Consider the following 13,599-nt stretch of genomic DNA (forward strand, 5'->3'; position numbering starts at 1 on the left):
TAACGCTGTGCAAAAACAGTGATAACAGAAAGTACACAAGAATATCCCACAAACATCTTTCCACCACCTTCAAATGCGTCATCGGCTGCAGCAGCTTCATACGTAAGGCAAAAGTATACATTGCAATAATGTCTAACTTTAGTATATCTAAAAGCACATCTCCTGCTTAGCTACAGATTCATAGACAAAGCAGCTGTCACCTTGCACATGGGCAGCAATGCATGACCAGCCCTGCTGCTGACACTGCTGCCTTGGGGGCTGGAAGCAAGAAAGAAAAAGACAATAGAGAAAGGTACTAGATCTACCCTACATGCTTAAACTAGCTTAGGAAGTGACATGTTTAGAGGCTACTGCAAGCATAAAAACCGAGACTAATGTCTTCAAATCTCTCCATGGTCCTTTTGAATTTGAAACACAAATTTATTAGACAATCTCATGTCATTTCATACATCGCGTCTGTACTGAGCATCATAGTTTTCCACAGAGTTGCCAAGATTGCTGCTGCTTGCAGGGGAAGTACCTTTACCTCCACCACCACTAACATGGTAGGACAGTCAGACAGAGGATTAGACAGAAAACAGGGATTTGTAATCCAACTTTGGGATTCTTCCACTGCCTGCTCAGCGAAAGGATTTTTGTGTGTTTGTTATGGCTTTTCCCCCAAAACTATATTCCTTAGTCTCTGAATTACACACGCTCATTGCGTAACCATCTAAAATTGCAGCACCCTACACAGCACTCACTTGGAGACAACCAAAGGAGTCACAGTGCTGCCTCAGGTTAACAGCTGGAGAACCAGGCTTCACACAGTTGAGGACCTGGTACCCCAGAATGTCTACCAGCACTGAGCAGTGACTAAAGAATGAGTTCACATTTCCCAGCTGTGTTTACAGTCAGAGGCAGCCTTTTAGCGCATGAAAGTCATTGTTATTCCATATCAATAGCCACTATGCAGACACAAGACTAGATCATAAACATCACGACTCCGAGGCAATCACAACACCTTTTTGCAGGTGTCTCAGGGCTTAATGGAAGTAAACTCTAAACTGCTTATCTCAGGATTTGACTGTGAAACAATAATCTGACACTTAACAAAGAACAGTCCAATGCAGTTTCTGATTGGAACAAAAAAGTCTGAAAGCTGATTACAGACACCACAGTGCTTACGCACACACGCTGTATGCTCTTTGTATAAATGCACAAGGACTGGGTGCTGTTTTGATGTACTCCTCTCCCCACTGAAGCTGTCAGGACAGAAGAAAGAACAGCCACTCCTAAGTAGTTATCCTGAAATGCCTTCCTACTGGAATTTACTAAAAGCGGACACACGATATATAATATATTTACTTTTTGCGGTGGAAGTTTTGTTTGCTCGCTTTCTTTAATTTACATTTTCCTGTGAGCAGCTCAACAAAAATTACTGGTATGTGCTGATGTAAACATTTTGGTTTAGTCCTTTTTTTTTTTTTCCTTTCCCCTCATTCCTCCAGCAGCTTTCTGTACTTCCCACAAACAGCAGCACTGTTTGGCATTCCGCCAGCCACATCTTCTGCCACAAAAATTTACCCTCTTAAAAACAAAATGATTCTTGTGCATAATAACAAAGCTAGGCCAGAAGCTACTACTGAAAAGGGAAAAAAAAATTAAGGGGAGGGGGAAAAAAAGGACAGCACTGGTTGATGAAGAGTAACAGCCCCCCCGAAACTGAGTTTGAAAGCAACATTTAGGGAACTAACAGCCTCATCTCTCTTGAGAAACAAAATTCATCTGAGCACAGCACTCCTCCGGCTTTTCTTACAGTTTAAGTCTTACAGCAAACCTCTGGATTGATGGCAGGGGAAGAATGTTACTGTTCATAACTGGATGCCAAAATTCAGCAATGACTGCATCAGTTCTCAAAGCTACAAAAATCATCATCTTTGAAATATCAAAAACTACATAAATAATTGCTTGCCCAACCAAGTAGCAATAGAATGAAAATTTCAACATTACTTAGAACCTTAAATCAGACTCGTTTTCATACAGCTAAAAGACAACAGCAAGAGCTGTTGCCTACTGGAATCAGCAGTGCTCCTGCGCTTGCCCTAGCAGAGTCCTTCCAATTCCAAGCACTAAGTCTTTTCGGTTAAGGTTGTCCATTAAAATCTGTCAAACCACGTGCTGAATGCAAGCACAATGAAAACACCCGATGTCCACATCAGGAAGACATCTGTCTTTTCTAAAGGTAACACTTCCTAACTCAAAATCTTAAAAAGGTAAATGTATACATGGAGAGGGAAGGTGGACATTGTTAATTTGACAAAAAGGAAGCATTCTCAGAATGACAGCAAGCAAGCTACGGACTTAGGGGAAAAAGAAAACCAGGAATCTCTTATAGTTGTAAGCCAACTTTGCACCACTTGTCTTCATCAAACTTGCATAAACAAAAAGGGAAATATTTACTGAGTATGAAAATTAAACACGTTGAGTAGTGTAAAATCAGAGCAAGTTTTTGATTCCTTAAATCTGTTTCAGCAAACTATTATCACCTACTGCATCACAAAAGTATTTCACAGTTGAACATTAATATACTGTTCAGTAGCTAAAAGAGTAGTAAAATTTGTCTGCCCTTCTTTAAGCATTGCTGTAATTTCACACAGAACTTGTTTCCCTAGGCAGATGTCTAAGTCTTGAAGTTTGTTTTTAAGCTAATCAGTATCCTTCAAATAGATCAATGCAAGTATTTAAGAAGTCCTACTTTAAGAACACGTAAGAACACGTAAGAACAAATGTTTTCATTGAGAGAAGTCAAATTTTCTCCTTAGTGCCGATTTTCACAATCAAGTACTCATGCTGTCTTTCTCAGGTAGGGCGTTACAAAGAAACACTGTTCCTAGAACTACCACATTATGCACGGTCTCCAGAAGAAGATGGGGAAAGTTAAGCTGTCACTATTTGTGGTATGATTCACTACAAAGAAGCTTCTTAAGAAAGCATTACAGGATTTTTTTGTGTGGTTTAGCTGCTGTGCGGTTTGATGCTGATTCAGCAGACAGAAACGTCTTCTTTCAAAAACAAGACACAAGGCAGGTTTCACACATGGTTCTTCTGACAAGTCAGTGATTTTTCTTGCATCTTACGTGTTCTGTACATGAACTGAGCTGCAACTGCTACAGCAGTAATGAGAAAAGTCCCTGTTTCACGTGGAAACACTGGTCTCGAAATGGTGTATCCAGCACTTCCTCTGCAGCAAAGGTTAAGATTAATCATCCATGAACAGATAATATTCACAGAACAGTCTTTAGTCTTTTCTATAAAGAATCATTAGTCCAGACAGAGCAAAAACAACCAAAAGAGATGAAGTAAATGCTGTCCTTTTTGTTGTCTTTTTTATGCCTGCCCAAAGATGACATTTACACTGAGGTATCATTAGAGCATGCACTGATATACGCTACAGTAAAAAATCCCCATTCCTTAAAAACTAACAATAGAAATTTCATTTTCCATAATCACAGAAAAGCCGAATTTTCACATAAAGCAAATAGAGAAACAAAGCTTAAACCAGCTCTTCCTCACCTGCCTTGAGGCCTTCAGAGATGCTCCCAAACCACTCAGAACATCGTGGTTTGAAAAACATTTCCACAGTCTTTTCCCTGCACTTCAGATTTTAGCTGTTAAGATTTTCTGAGGCAAATAGGAATATGTTCTGCACAGACTTCACATACCATTCTCATTTTAGCACGTTTGACCACAAACGAAATCAGCCCATTACATGTAACGTTGGTTGGGTTTATTTTTGACATAAATAGTGCCTCGCATGAAGAAGAAAGCAGACATACTTAGTATCAAGAAGCAGAGGCAGAAAAGTAAGATTGATTCATTCAGGCTTCCTCAGCCTGTATATTCTTATACTCCCATTGTCCATAAAACATAGTAACAAACGGCCTTGTTTGACAGCTTAAGAGACTGTTCCATTAGAAGCAGCAAAAGCTTTTTATAGTTCAGTAGTAAGAAAAAAAAAAAAAGCAGAAAAACAATGTTTAAATATCAAGTTGAGGAAATAAAGTGACAAGAACAGTGAGATTTCTCTGTGTTCCTAGAATGTCAGAGGCAATATCTGTTTAGTTAAGTTCTTGAAAACTGCTTTTAGACAATTTAGTCATTAGGATAATTAGAAAAGACTAGATCTCTATGCTGTCAGTACTTCAGCATCCATCTGCTGACTAGAAAGAAGTACAGTCAAGCAAATAGTGTATCGTCAGATGGTTGAAACACTTTCACCCTTTCATATGTACGTGTCTCCGCTCAAAATTTAAGGGACTTAAACTACAGTGAGCTGTCAGAGAATATATAAATCCAAATATACTTACATCAACTATTATGTTAACCTATATCATCCATTATGTCTGCGTAATGTAAAATTTGTACGTATGTACACGATATACGGGCTGTCAACTGTCTCTCTTCAGCATGACAGATGTGCAAAAGCATATTCAAATCCTCCCTCCTGCCTATTTCATGGACATACCTCACCAAAGGCTCCCCGACCAATCACCTTCAGGATTTCAAAATCTTCTTTATGTAGTCGCATCTGTTTCACTTTAGATGTAAATGGTTTGGCTGAAACAAAAGAAAATGATCAATCATTAAAAAACAACAACAAAAAACAATGTAACAGTAGCATAAAATAGATGTAAATAGAGTCCTGAAAACAACAGACTACTTCTATATCTGTGTTCTATAATGTAATATTGCAAATTCAAAGCTGGAAATAATAACCAATAAAAACAAAGCCAAAACTGCTGCGACAGAAAGGGCAAACAGAAAGTTTCCATTTGTTCTGGAAACATCAGCTCCAAGAATCAGACCGAAAAAACAGGTTTTAGGTCCTGCAAAAATACTGCATTAGACACCGAGATTCACACTGTAAAATAAACTAATATTTTTACCTTAAACTTACAACTGCTTCACTCTGAATATTTATGACACAGCTGAAGTGCAGGCGTTCTTTCAAGATGTACATTTTTAAAACCACTTTTCTCAAGTCCACAGAGATCTCAAACTCAGTTGCTCATAACTTAATAAACAAGAATAAAGGTCTCAGAATGGGCAAAACAAGTGACAAGTACTTCTTTACTGGGAGAACATGAGTGACTTAACCCAAGTATTACAACTACTGAACAAATTCAAACCAGTCATTAAAGTTGTTTAACTTGAAAAACAACTGATTGAAAACAAACGCGCCGTTCTTGACTTCAACATTTTTTGACCATTATAGGCCTGGCTAGAGTAACAGGCCAAGTATCTTGTTAACAAGCAACAGCATAGCTGTTTAAACCACAAAACTCTTTCTTGTTTTATATTGTAAAGAAAGGCCTGTCGTTCTTTAATTATTACATTTTGGAATCTTCCAGGGTTCCCATAGGGACAATGGAAAAATAAACATCATTAAAACTGATTCACTACAATACAACAGACTAAAATACGCTTGGATTTGGTTTAATGACTTGTAGTATCAGTGTCAGCGGAAAAGTTTGCAAACCCTTCTCTTTAATATTTTTTAATCATCTCTAGCAACAGACATGTCAATGTATAGCCAACAGTTTTAGGAAGCAAGATACAGCCCAAGAAAAGCAAGAAAGACTTGCCCTAGGAATGTGCTCTTAATAGCTTGTTCTAAAAAGAGTCAGCGTGCTTCATCATCAACGTTGTTTGTCTGTTATGCAAACATTTGATATTCTTGCGGCAACAGCAATCTCTAGTACAGAAAATCTGGCCTGGTCAAGGGTCTTGGAAGGCGTACCTTCAGACAGCAATTTCATGCATCGAGCTTTGCAGACTATGAGGTTAACAGGCAGAATTTTTGCAACTAGTTTGGCAATGCTGTACAAGCCATTATGAAGACAGCAAACCCCAAGGACAGGAAGCAGTTTTCAAAATGCAATTTGCACACAGGGGTCCTTGCAATACAAAGGGCTCCTGAATTTAAACATTCGGGGATACAGCCATCCCCTCTATTTACATGCTTATCACCTATAACTGAATCATAAGGAAATTAACAATTAGAAATTAACATCCCCTTTATCAGAGAGTTGCAGTTTCCTTGATGAATACTAGTGCCTGTCTGCAGCTTTTTAATAGCAAAAGGTGCCATGGGAAGGGTGGGCATTTCCTTCAGCACTTCATTCAATGTAACAGGAATAGAGAGCAATAGCTCTTCTCCCTCCCACATCCCTTTTCACAACTACTAACAAAGCAGAGGTTTGTTATGCCAAATTGAATTGTTTCTCTTCCAAAGCAGCAGAGAAGTACCAGCACCACCTCCTCCACCTCGTGTACTCATTCAGCTCTGAGATCCCCAACTTAGCAGGAGCCACAATTTCATTATATAAAACTTAGAAATTTACCAGTATGTCATTTATGGCCACAAGCTGCTGAGCCATATATAGAGATGGGTTTTTCTGAAAAATATTGACATGTTCTTGTTATTGCCGCAGAATGGAGGGATACAACTTTATCTGCAACAACTATTCTACAAAAACCCTGGTCACCACTTTGGATCTTGACCTGCTTGGGAAAACGGAATCACCATCCTCTTGGCAAAGATTCCCTACACTTAATCAATTACATACGGCCAGAAAAAGCCATCTAACAACTCAGCCTCAAGGGAAACCAACATAGTAGAAGCTAGGCTAAGCTATTTTCTAATGAGGTGAACCTGTCATGACTATTTTAAGTAATTTAAGTCTCTATGGGTTGTTCCTCACATTTTATGTTTGAGGAATTCATTCCATTTCTGTTTATAAAGCAATCAAACTGTTTAAAAAAAAAAAAAAAAACAAAAAAACACAGTATGAGAAGAATTCTATAATTGTTTCAAATTCTTCCAGCTAAAACCAGCCTGTAATTTCACCTGGAGTAACACATTAAAAGCACGCTAAGCCCATCACCAGGGCTCCTTCTGCCAAAGCAGACATACCGAGGAGCATACATTCCAGCTCCTATGGATTTTCAAGTAGAGACATCAAATTTGAACAGCCTGACAAAGTGCAAGGTGGAGCATTCTGTAAGCAATGCTAAAAAATATTTAATACCAAGAGATTTCATTTTTAAACTGTTGGAGATAAAAGTCCACCTCCTGAGGAGCTGATGGGGAGGAAAGCAACACTATCAACCCAATGCAGTTTAGTACTGTAATTATAAATGTGCACAATAACAAACAATCAATAGTAATTTTAAAAGCAACAAAAAACACACAAAACAGAGAAATACTGGAGTCTCAGCTGCAAAGTTAGTCTTACTGTCTTGTTCTCTTTCCCTCCCGTTCCCAGTCTGCAGAGATTGGGCAGAGCAAGCCCTGAAATTCTCATCTGTCAGGGCTGACCTCTGGTTGGGGTGGTTCCTTCTCTCTTTCCCTCATCTGCAACTGACCCTTTCCCTCCCAAGTGAAGCACCGTAGAGAACCAGAGCTGCTTTATGCACAGGCTGAAATTAAAGCCCCAGTGTGAAGGGGACCAGATTGACTTCCTAAAGAAAGTGCTAAACACTGCAGGCCTGGAGCTGCAACTAACTGAAAGCGCACACCCACAACCGATTCATAAATTTAATGGAACACAATGGGACAATGTCAGTGGATTCTAAATTCCCCTTGGTGCCTCACTGATGCCATAGTGGTTTTACTGGTAAACAGGACAACTAAGCTTCAATGAAAGTGTGTGTCTTCTACTGGCAGGTCTCAGTGAGTATCTATGCCCTGCCTCTCCAAGGAATGATAGAACGTGCTTCCTCCTCAGTAACCCACACAGCAAAACCAGGCTTCCACCCACTGCTCTGTTTCATATGACACACCTCAGAAAGCCAAAGATTTAGAAACTAAATGCTACATCCATCAGAGCTGTCGACAGAAATGATGAAAGATCATTATGAGGGAAACAAAGAAGAAAACAGCAGCCATGGAACACCAGCTGCTTGCCATCTCAAGAGGAAACCTCCTTTCCTTCACCAGTTAAGAAATAATTATAAAAACACAGAGAGCATTCCCTTGCTAGGGAGGAAACCCACACAACCTGAGACGCTGTCACTCACCACGCTCCCAGAAGGCTCTTGGATTCCTCCTAACAGTTCTTGCAAACACAAACAAAACAAAACTGAAGAAGAAAGCAGTACACACTGAGATAGCCCTGTTTTGGAAGGCATTCTGAAGCTTTGAATTTCTGCTACGTTCCTGAAAGTTATCAAGTGTTTTTATTTTACGCGTTCAATCCTGAACTTGTTTTCAACTGGCTTTATCAGCTGTGATTACGAAAAGCATAAAATGCTGGTCCGAGTTAAGAAAACCACAACTGGACACTTCAAAAAGCTCCAGAGAAGAGGTGTGAGAATTCTCCTTCCAAAAGCAACACAACTCCTCCGAAGAAACAACAGACAGTCAGCAAGACAGAGCTGCTGAACGAGCTGCTTCATTGAGAGATGAAGCATCCCCTCCTCTCTACCTACCTCAGACTGGCAGGGCAGCACAAGAAAGCTTTCTGGCAGCTTCTTGTCTCTTTGGAACACATCAGGGACAAAAGCTGGTAGATAACAGCCAAACCACAGAACTTTATTTAAGACTATGTAAAAAATAACAAGCCTCAAATATCCTTCTCAAGTTTTCACAGTTAAGATTCAATTTTCAGTCCCTCAGAACATTTTTAACATGTTTTTCCTGATGAACAATTAAGTGCCAACATCTGTATGCACAAGTTAAGAATCTGTCATTTTCCAAGAATGAGAAGTATGTGCGCAAATTCCTGTGCTATGGTACAGACAGACACAATATTCTGGATCCTGAGGGAAAAGGAAAAAAAAAGCAACAAGTAATCCGTTCTCATCTGGGTCAACTGGAGATCATCCAGCCATCTTTGGCTGCAGCTACCACAAAAGATTCTTCAGCAGGAATTTTAAAATCAGAGACAGAAATAAAATCTCTTTCCCAAACATACAAGAATAGTTCTGTTCCACCCCCAAAGTCTCAAATGAAAAACAACCCATGCGTTCATAAAACATTTGCTGCAGGTCTGGGTAACCCTTCTACAGTACATCAAGATACAGCCATTACTTTTTTTGCGTTACTATTCTTTCTTGTCACACAAGTTTTGGTGAACCACTTTATGTTTAAATACTATCACACCAGCAGCAAAATGAAATATTAAACTTCAGTTCATCCTGCTGTGCACTGAACTCTGATGCAATCCTTGTAGCACTGTCAGTACAGTCTTTACCACAGCACTCCTGTTTCACCTCGCAGAGAGGTGTGCAGGTGCTCTGGAAGTAAAATAAGAGCAGTGAAAAAGTAATAATATACCACAGAATGGCCTGGGTTGAAAAGGACCCCAATGATCATCCAGTTTCAACCCCTCTGCCACATGCAGTGTCACCAACTACCAGACCAGGCTGCCCAGAGCCACATCCAGCCTGGCCTTGAATGCCTCCAGGGATGGGGCATCCACAGCCTCCTTGGGCAACTTGTTCCAGCGTGTCACCACCCTCTGTGTAAAATACTTCCTCCTAAATCTATGTGGTGATTAGAAAACCTGAAAGGCTAATGAAGGAGGAAGAAGGTGGTCATGTGCCCATAAAGCTGAATGCTGCTTAGACACCATCCCTCATGCTGCCTGACGAGTCAAGAGAAGACTTCACGTTCCGCAGTAGCTGAAATAACTCAATTTGCTGTTATTTGACTGCCTAAAACCTCTGCATGCTTACACTCAAATAAACTGGACCCGTGTTAAGAATTACTAAATGTTCTGAAGCATCAAAATAAAAGTATTCTATTTCAATGTCTGTTTAGAATTTATACTATCAAGTCCTTAATTTTATCACACAAAAAAGAACATATCGCTACTTAATGACCACACTCTTGAAAAATACTATCTTACTCTTTGTGAAGATCATGAGTTGGCAACTACCTGAGCAATGTGTGAAGACTGTTCAGGAGACAAATCACAGCAAATTTCTATGAGTGGGGAACAAAGGGGGAGGGAGGGAAATGAGCACCTGTCAAGTAACAGATCTCCCTTCTGAAGAATGGATATTTTCCAACCACAAAGGAAGCCTGTAGAGCCCCCTCAAGGGTGCTGTGGAGGCATCATTAATTCTGCAATTTCCTTTGTTCTGCATGCATGCTTTTGCATCCTTAATTAAACAGTCATTCTAAATATACAGTTTAGATAATTCTCTCAGCTGAATAAAACTAAAAAATAACCTCTAGGAATTCTGCTGCATACCATAATAGAGGAGTGTCTTACCAGAACAAAGGCAGTGACTTTGGCCCACTGAAAGCAGGCACCTACCTACTACTGACTGCTCAGCAACCGAAGGGCCTGTGCTGCAGGCTGCTATTTACCCTACACAAACTGCCTGCTTGTTTAGTATTTCACAGCACTTTAAGAGTCCTCCATTTCTGAAGACAACGAAGAACAGTAAGGATTTCAGTGCAATACCTAATACTGCAGCACAAGATAGAGCGCCTTCCCTTTCTCTCATAAATATGTGATTGGTTTCACCTCTTCCCTCCTGCAACTCTTCATCCCATTGCTTTCCATCTCAGCCATTCAGTCCTACCTCCACCCCAAGAATCAGCACTCAGCATCACTCTGCTCTATCCCCATGTATCCCCATGTCATTTTACCATGCAGCCACCTCCAGTTTCTCCACATCCACACCTGTGGTCTGTGGTCACATCCAATGTTTAGCTGATACTACACCTTATGTGAGCAACTTACCTTGTTTCTTTTCATTTCTAAGAAAAAGCAGTAAAATCTTTGTTAAACCCCAAAGCTCTTTTGATCACTTTAAGTTAAAGGATATGCTCTAAGACTTGTAGATAGTGGGGGCAATCAGATTCTTCAGACTCCCCTCCCTGAAAATGACTTGTTTGTACAGCTATATATTCCCAGCATCTACATATGCTTACAACTTGTAAGAATGCACACCTGCCAAATCTCACACACTGAGCACACGAATGATTTGAATCTCGTTTCTGTTCTCCATCACAGCGCTTTTATCCTGAAATATTCACTAGGCTTCATTTCAGACCCATCCTAGCAAGCTGCAAAGGCCTCCAAGCAGAAGACTGATAATAGAGTCAAGCTGTAATAGCAGGCACACAGTTCTACAGCACGTCAGAGGCAAGCACCCACCAAATGAACTGACGTATCATGTAACAGAATACCTTTTTTTCCTCTTTACAAGCATAGTATAAGCCTGCTCAAAACCACATGAGTATACCCCAGACAGCATATTTCACTGATGCTTTTATTCATGTTTGCATTACAACAGTTCTCCAAAGTCCCAGTCACAAACAGAGAACTCCAGGAGATGAGTATCATACAAGCGCATACAGTTACAATTCTCACTCTGCCCCCACGGACAAAAGGTTTGAAATGAAAGCTGCTGTCTGAAGTCATGCAGTTGTGATCCAGCCCTCACAGCTAACTGGAGTTCAAACATAACAAGCAAGTTCAAAATACATCCAAGTGATTCTTTTCTTTTAGAAGTTATCACTCGCTGTCATCGGATAAACTGACTTTTGAACAGTGCCTGCGTTGATTTTACACTGACTGGTACATCTAATAGGCTGCTCTGAAATCAGCAAAAATGAAATAGTACAATGAAATCGTACAGCACTTCATTAACACATCACAGTAAAATGTTGATTCTGAGCATCAAGTCACTAAGTGCAATAAGAAACAATACGCCACTGCAGATTCTTCAAGTTCCTGTTCACAGTTCTTCCACCTCTGTCGCTTAGTGTATATTCCACTCCTCATACCATTTCAATGCCATCACCCCATATTAATTCCACTGTAGTTACAGCACACTTTTTGCTTGCTCTCTGTATGCAAGCTGAGCAATGCAGCTGGTTCAAATGCACTGACACTACCATAAAAGCACGAGTAGTTTTGTTTGTTTCACAAAAATATGATGTTAAGTCATGATTCATCTATTCAATATTTATTCAATAAAAATCCTTCAATAACTTATCAGCACTCCTTGAATATCTTCAGAGAACTCAGCTTTAATAGAACCCTTTCTAATAAAAATTAAAAAACAAAATCATTTGCAAGTTCAGTACCATTCAAATGTGAACTGCCTACAATAAACCTGACTCGAGCACCTTGAAACGCTCTTTATTCTCAGACAGGCCAAGTACACAACTGGGCACCAGATCCAGCACTCTGTTTCTCAGCTGCAATCATCTTTGCTTTTCTCCTGATTAAGAAATCACTGTAAAAGAAATCACTGTAAAATAACACTAATAAATAGTCTTTTGTTTCAACTTGACCTCATGGCAACTTTAATTATTCAACCTTCAGTGCATTTGAATCACTGAAATCTACTACTACTATTACAAAAAATAGAAGACTAATAGCCATTAATAAACTTGAACTTCTAACAGAATCTTGACTTTGACAGTAGCACAAACATTTTCCTGAACGACTAGAAGGTTTTTAAAGCACCTTTAAGGGATGCTTCAAATTAAACCTTATAGAGTCCCTTCTGCAGCAGGCAAAGGGATTCTCACAAAGCACTCACCTAAACTGCGCCCTGCATGCTGCTGTATCCCCAGCAGTGCTATATCTGAAAGGACACCTCAGACCTTGAGCTCTTATATGCATGCGTTTACAGGGTGGTGAAACTTAAGTATTTCTTAATCTCATTCCCTGGAGTAACAAGGAGATCATTGCCTTATGCCTGTTATGATAGGCTACACCCAGATGAACGCATTTCTTTACTACTACATTGATTAAAGACATTTTTTCCTCCGATGATACTTATATAACACATTAGGATTATTTGGGAGTATTTATCAGCTAAAGAGGAAAGGAGGTGGCAAGTAGAACTAACTGCTTTTCCCCTAAACCAAGGAGTGCTTCCATTTCAAACTAACTGCTAAGAGAAAAGCTCACGTCAATACAAACTGTTCTCCACCTCGAAATACAAAGCATTTTTCCCTAATTTTCTTTGCTTTCTCTTTGCCCTGTGCTTTAATTTCATTTGGATACGGGCAGGAGAGAAGGTCCTGTATGCATGTGATGCAATGAAGGAGAAACTACTTGCAAACTGCGCTACTACCGGATTCGAATCCCCCCTGTGGCGCAAGTGGTAGAACTGCTGCTCTGCTACACTAGAAGGCTCGAATCCCGGGAGTTGGACTCTATGATCTCTAAGGTCCCTTCCAACTCACACGATACTATGATACCATGATACTGTGGCCCATTTGTGTAGATACATAAAACGCTCAGTGAATGCTGAAAATTCTCTGCCTTTTTAGCCAAGTGTCATCTCGAAGGTTTTGTTTGTGAGAAACACAAAAGAAAAAAAAAAAATGCACATAAAAAAAGTAATGGATGATATTTTAGAAGTGCGTAGAAGAGAAATCCCTCGCTTTATATACAAATGCACAAGTTTTCAGGAGAGGGAGTACCCATTTAGTTACTTCACTGAAGCAACCAGTTCATGTTTATTGTTTTCAACCAGTACCACAGTCCAGATATTTCATATAAATATTTCAATGGAAACTGCACTCAAAAAAAAAAAAAAAAAAAAAAAAGGATTCCAGTTACAGGTATTAAAATA

General features: G+C 39.7%; 1 protein-coding gene across 13 annotated transcripts in view; it reads right to left on the minus strand.

The window, feature by feature from the left end:
* Positions 1-13,599, minus strand: part of CDC42BPA (CDC42 binding protein kinase alpha) — a 144,908-nt gene that overhangs the window by 100,590 nt on the left and 30,719 nt on the right. For all 13 annotated transcript variants that reach the window (XM_072333734.1, XM_072333727.1, XM_072333726.1 and 10 more), the window contains exon 2: positions 4,508-4,599. In XM_072333734.1, coding sequence (XP_072189835.1) covers positions 4,508-4,599 — 92 coding nt within the window. The remainder of the gene's footprint in view (positions 1-4,507; positions 4,600-13,599) is intronic.

Source organism: Excalfactoria chinensis, chromosome 3 (genome assembly GCF_039878825.1).
Source record: "Excalfactoria chinensis isolate bCotChi1 chromosome 3, bCotChi1.hap2, whole genome shotgun sequence".
Classification (NCBI taxonomy): domain Eukaryota; kingdom Metazoa; phylum Chordata; class Aves; order Galliformes; family Phasianidae; genus Excalfactoria; species Excalfactoria chinensis.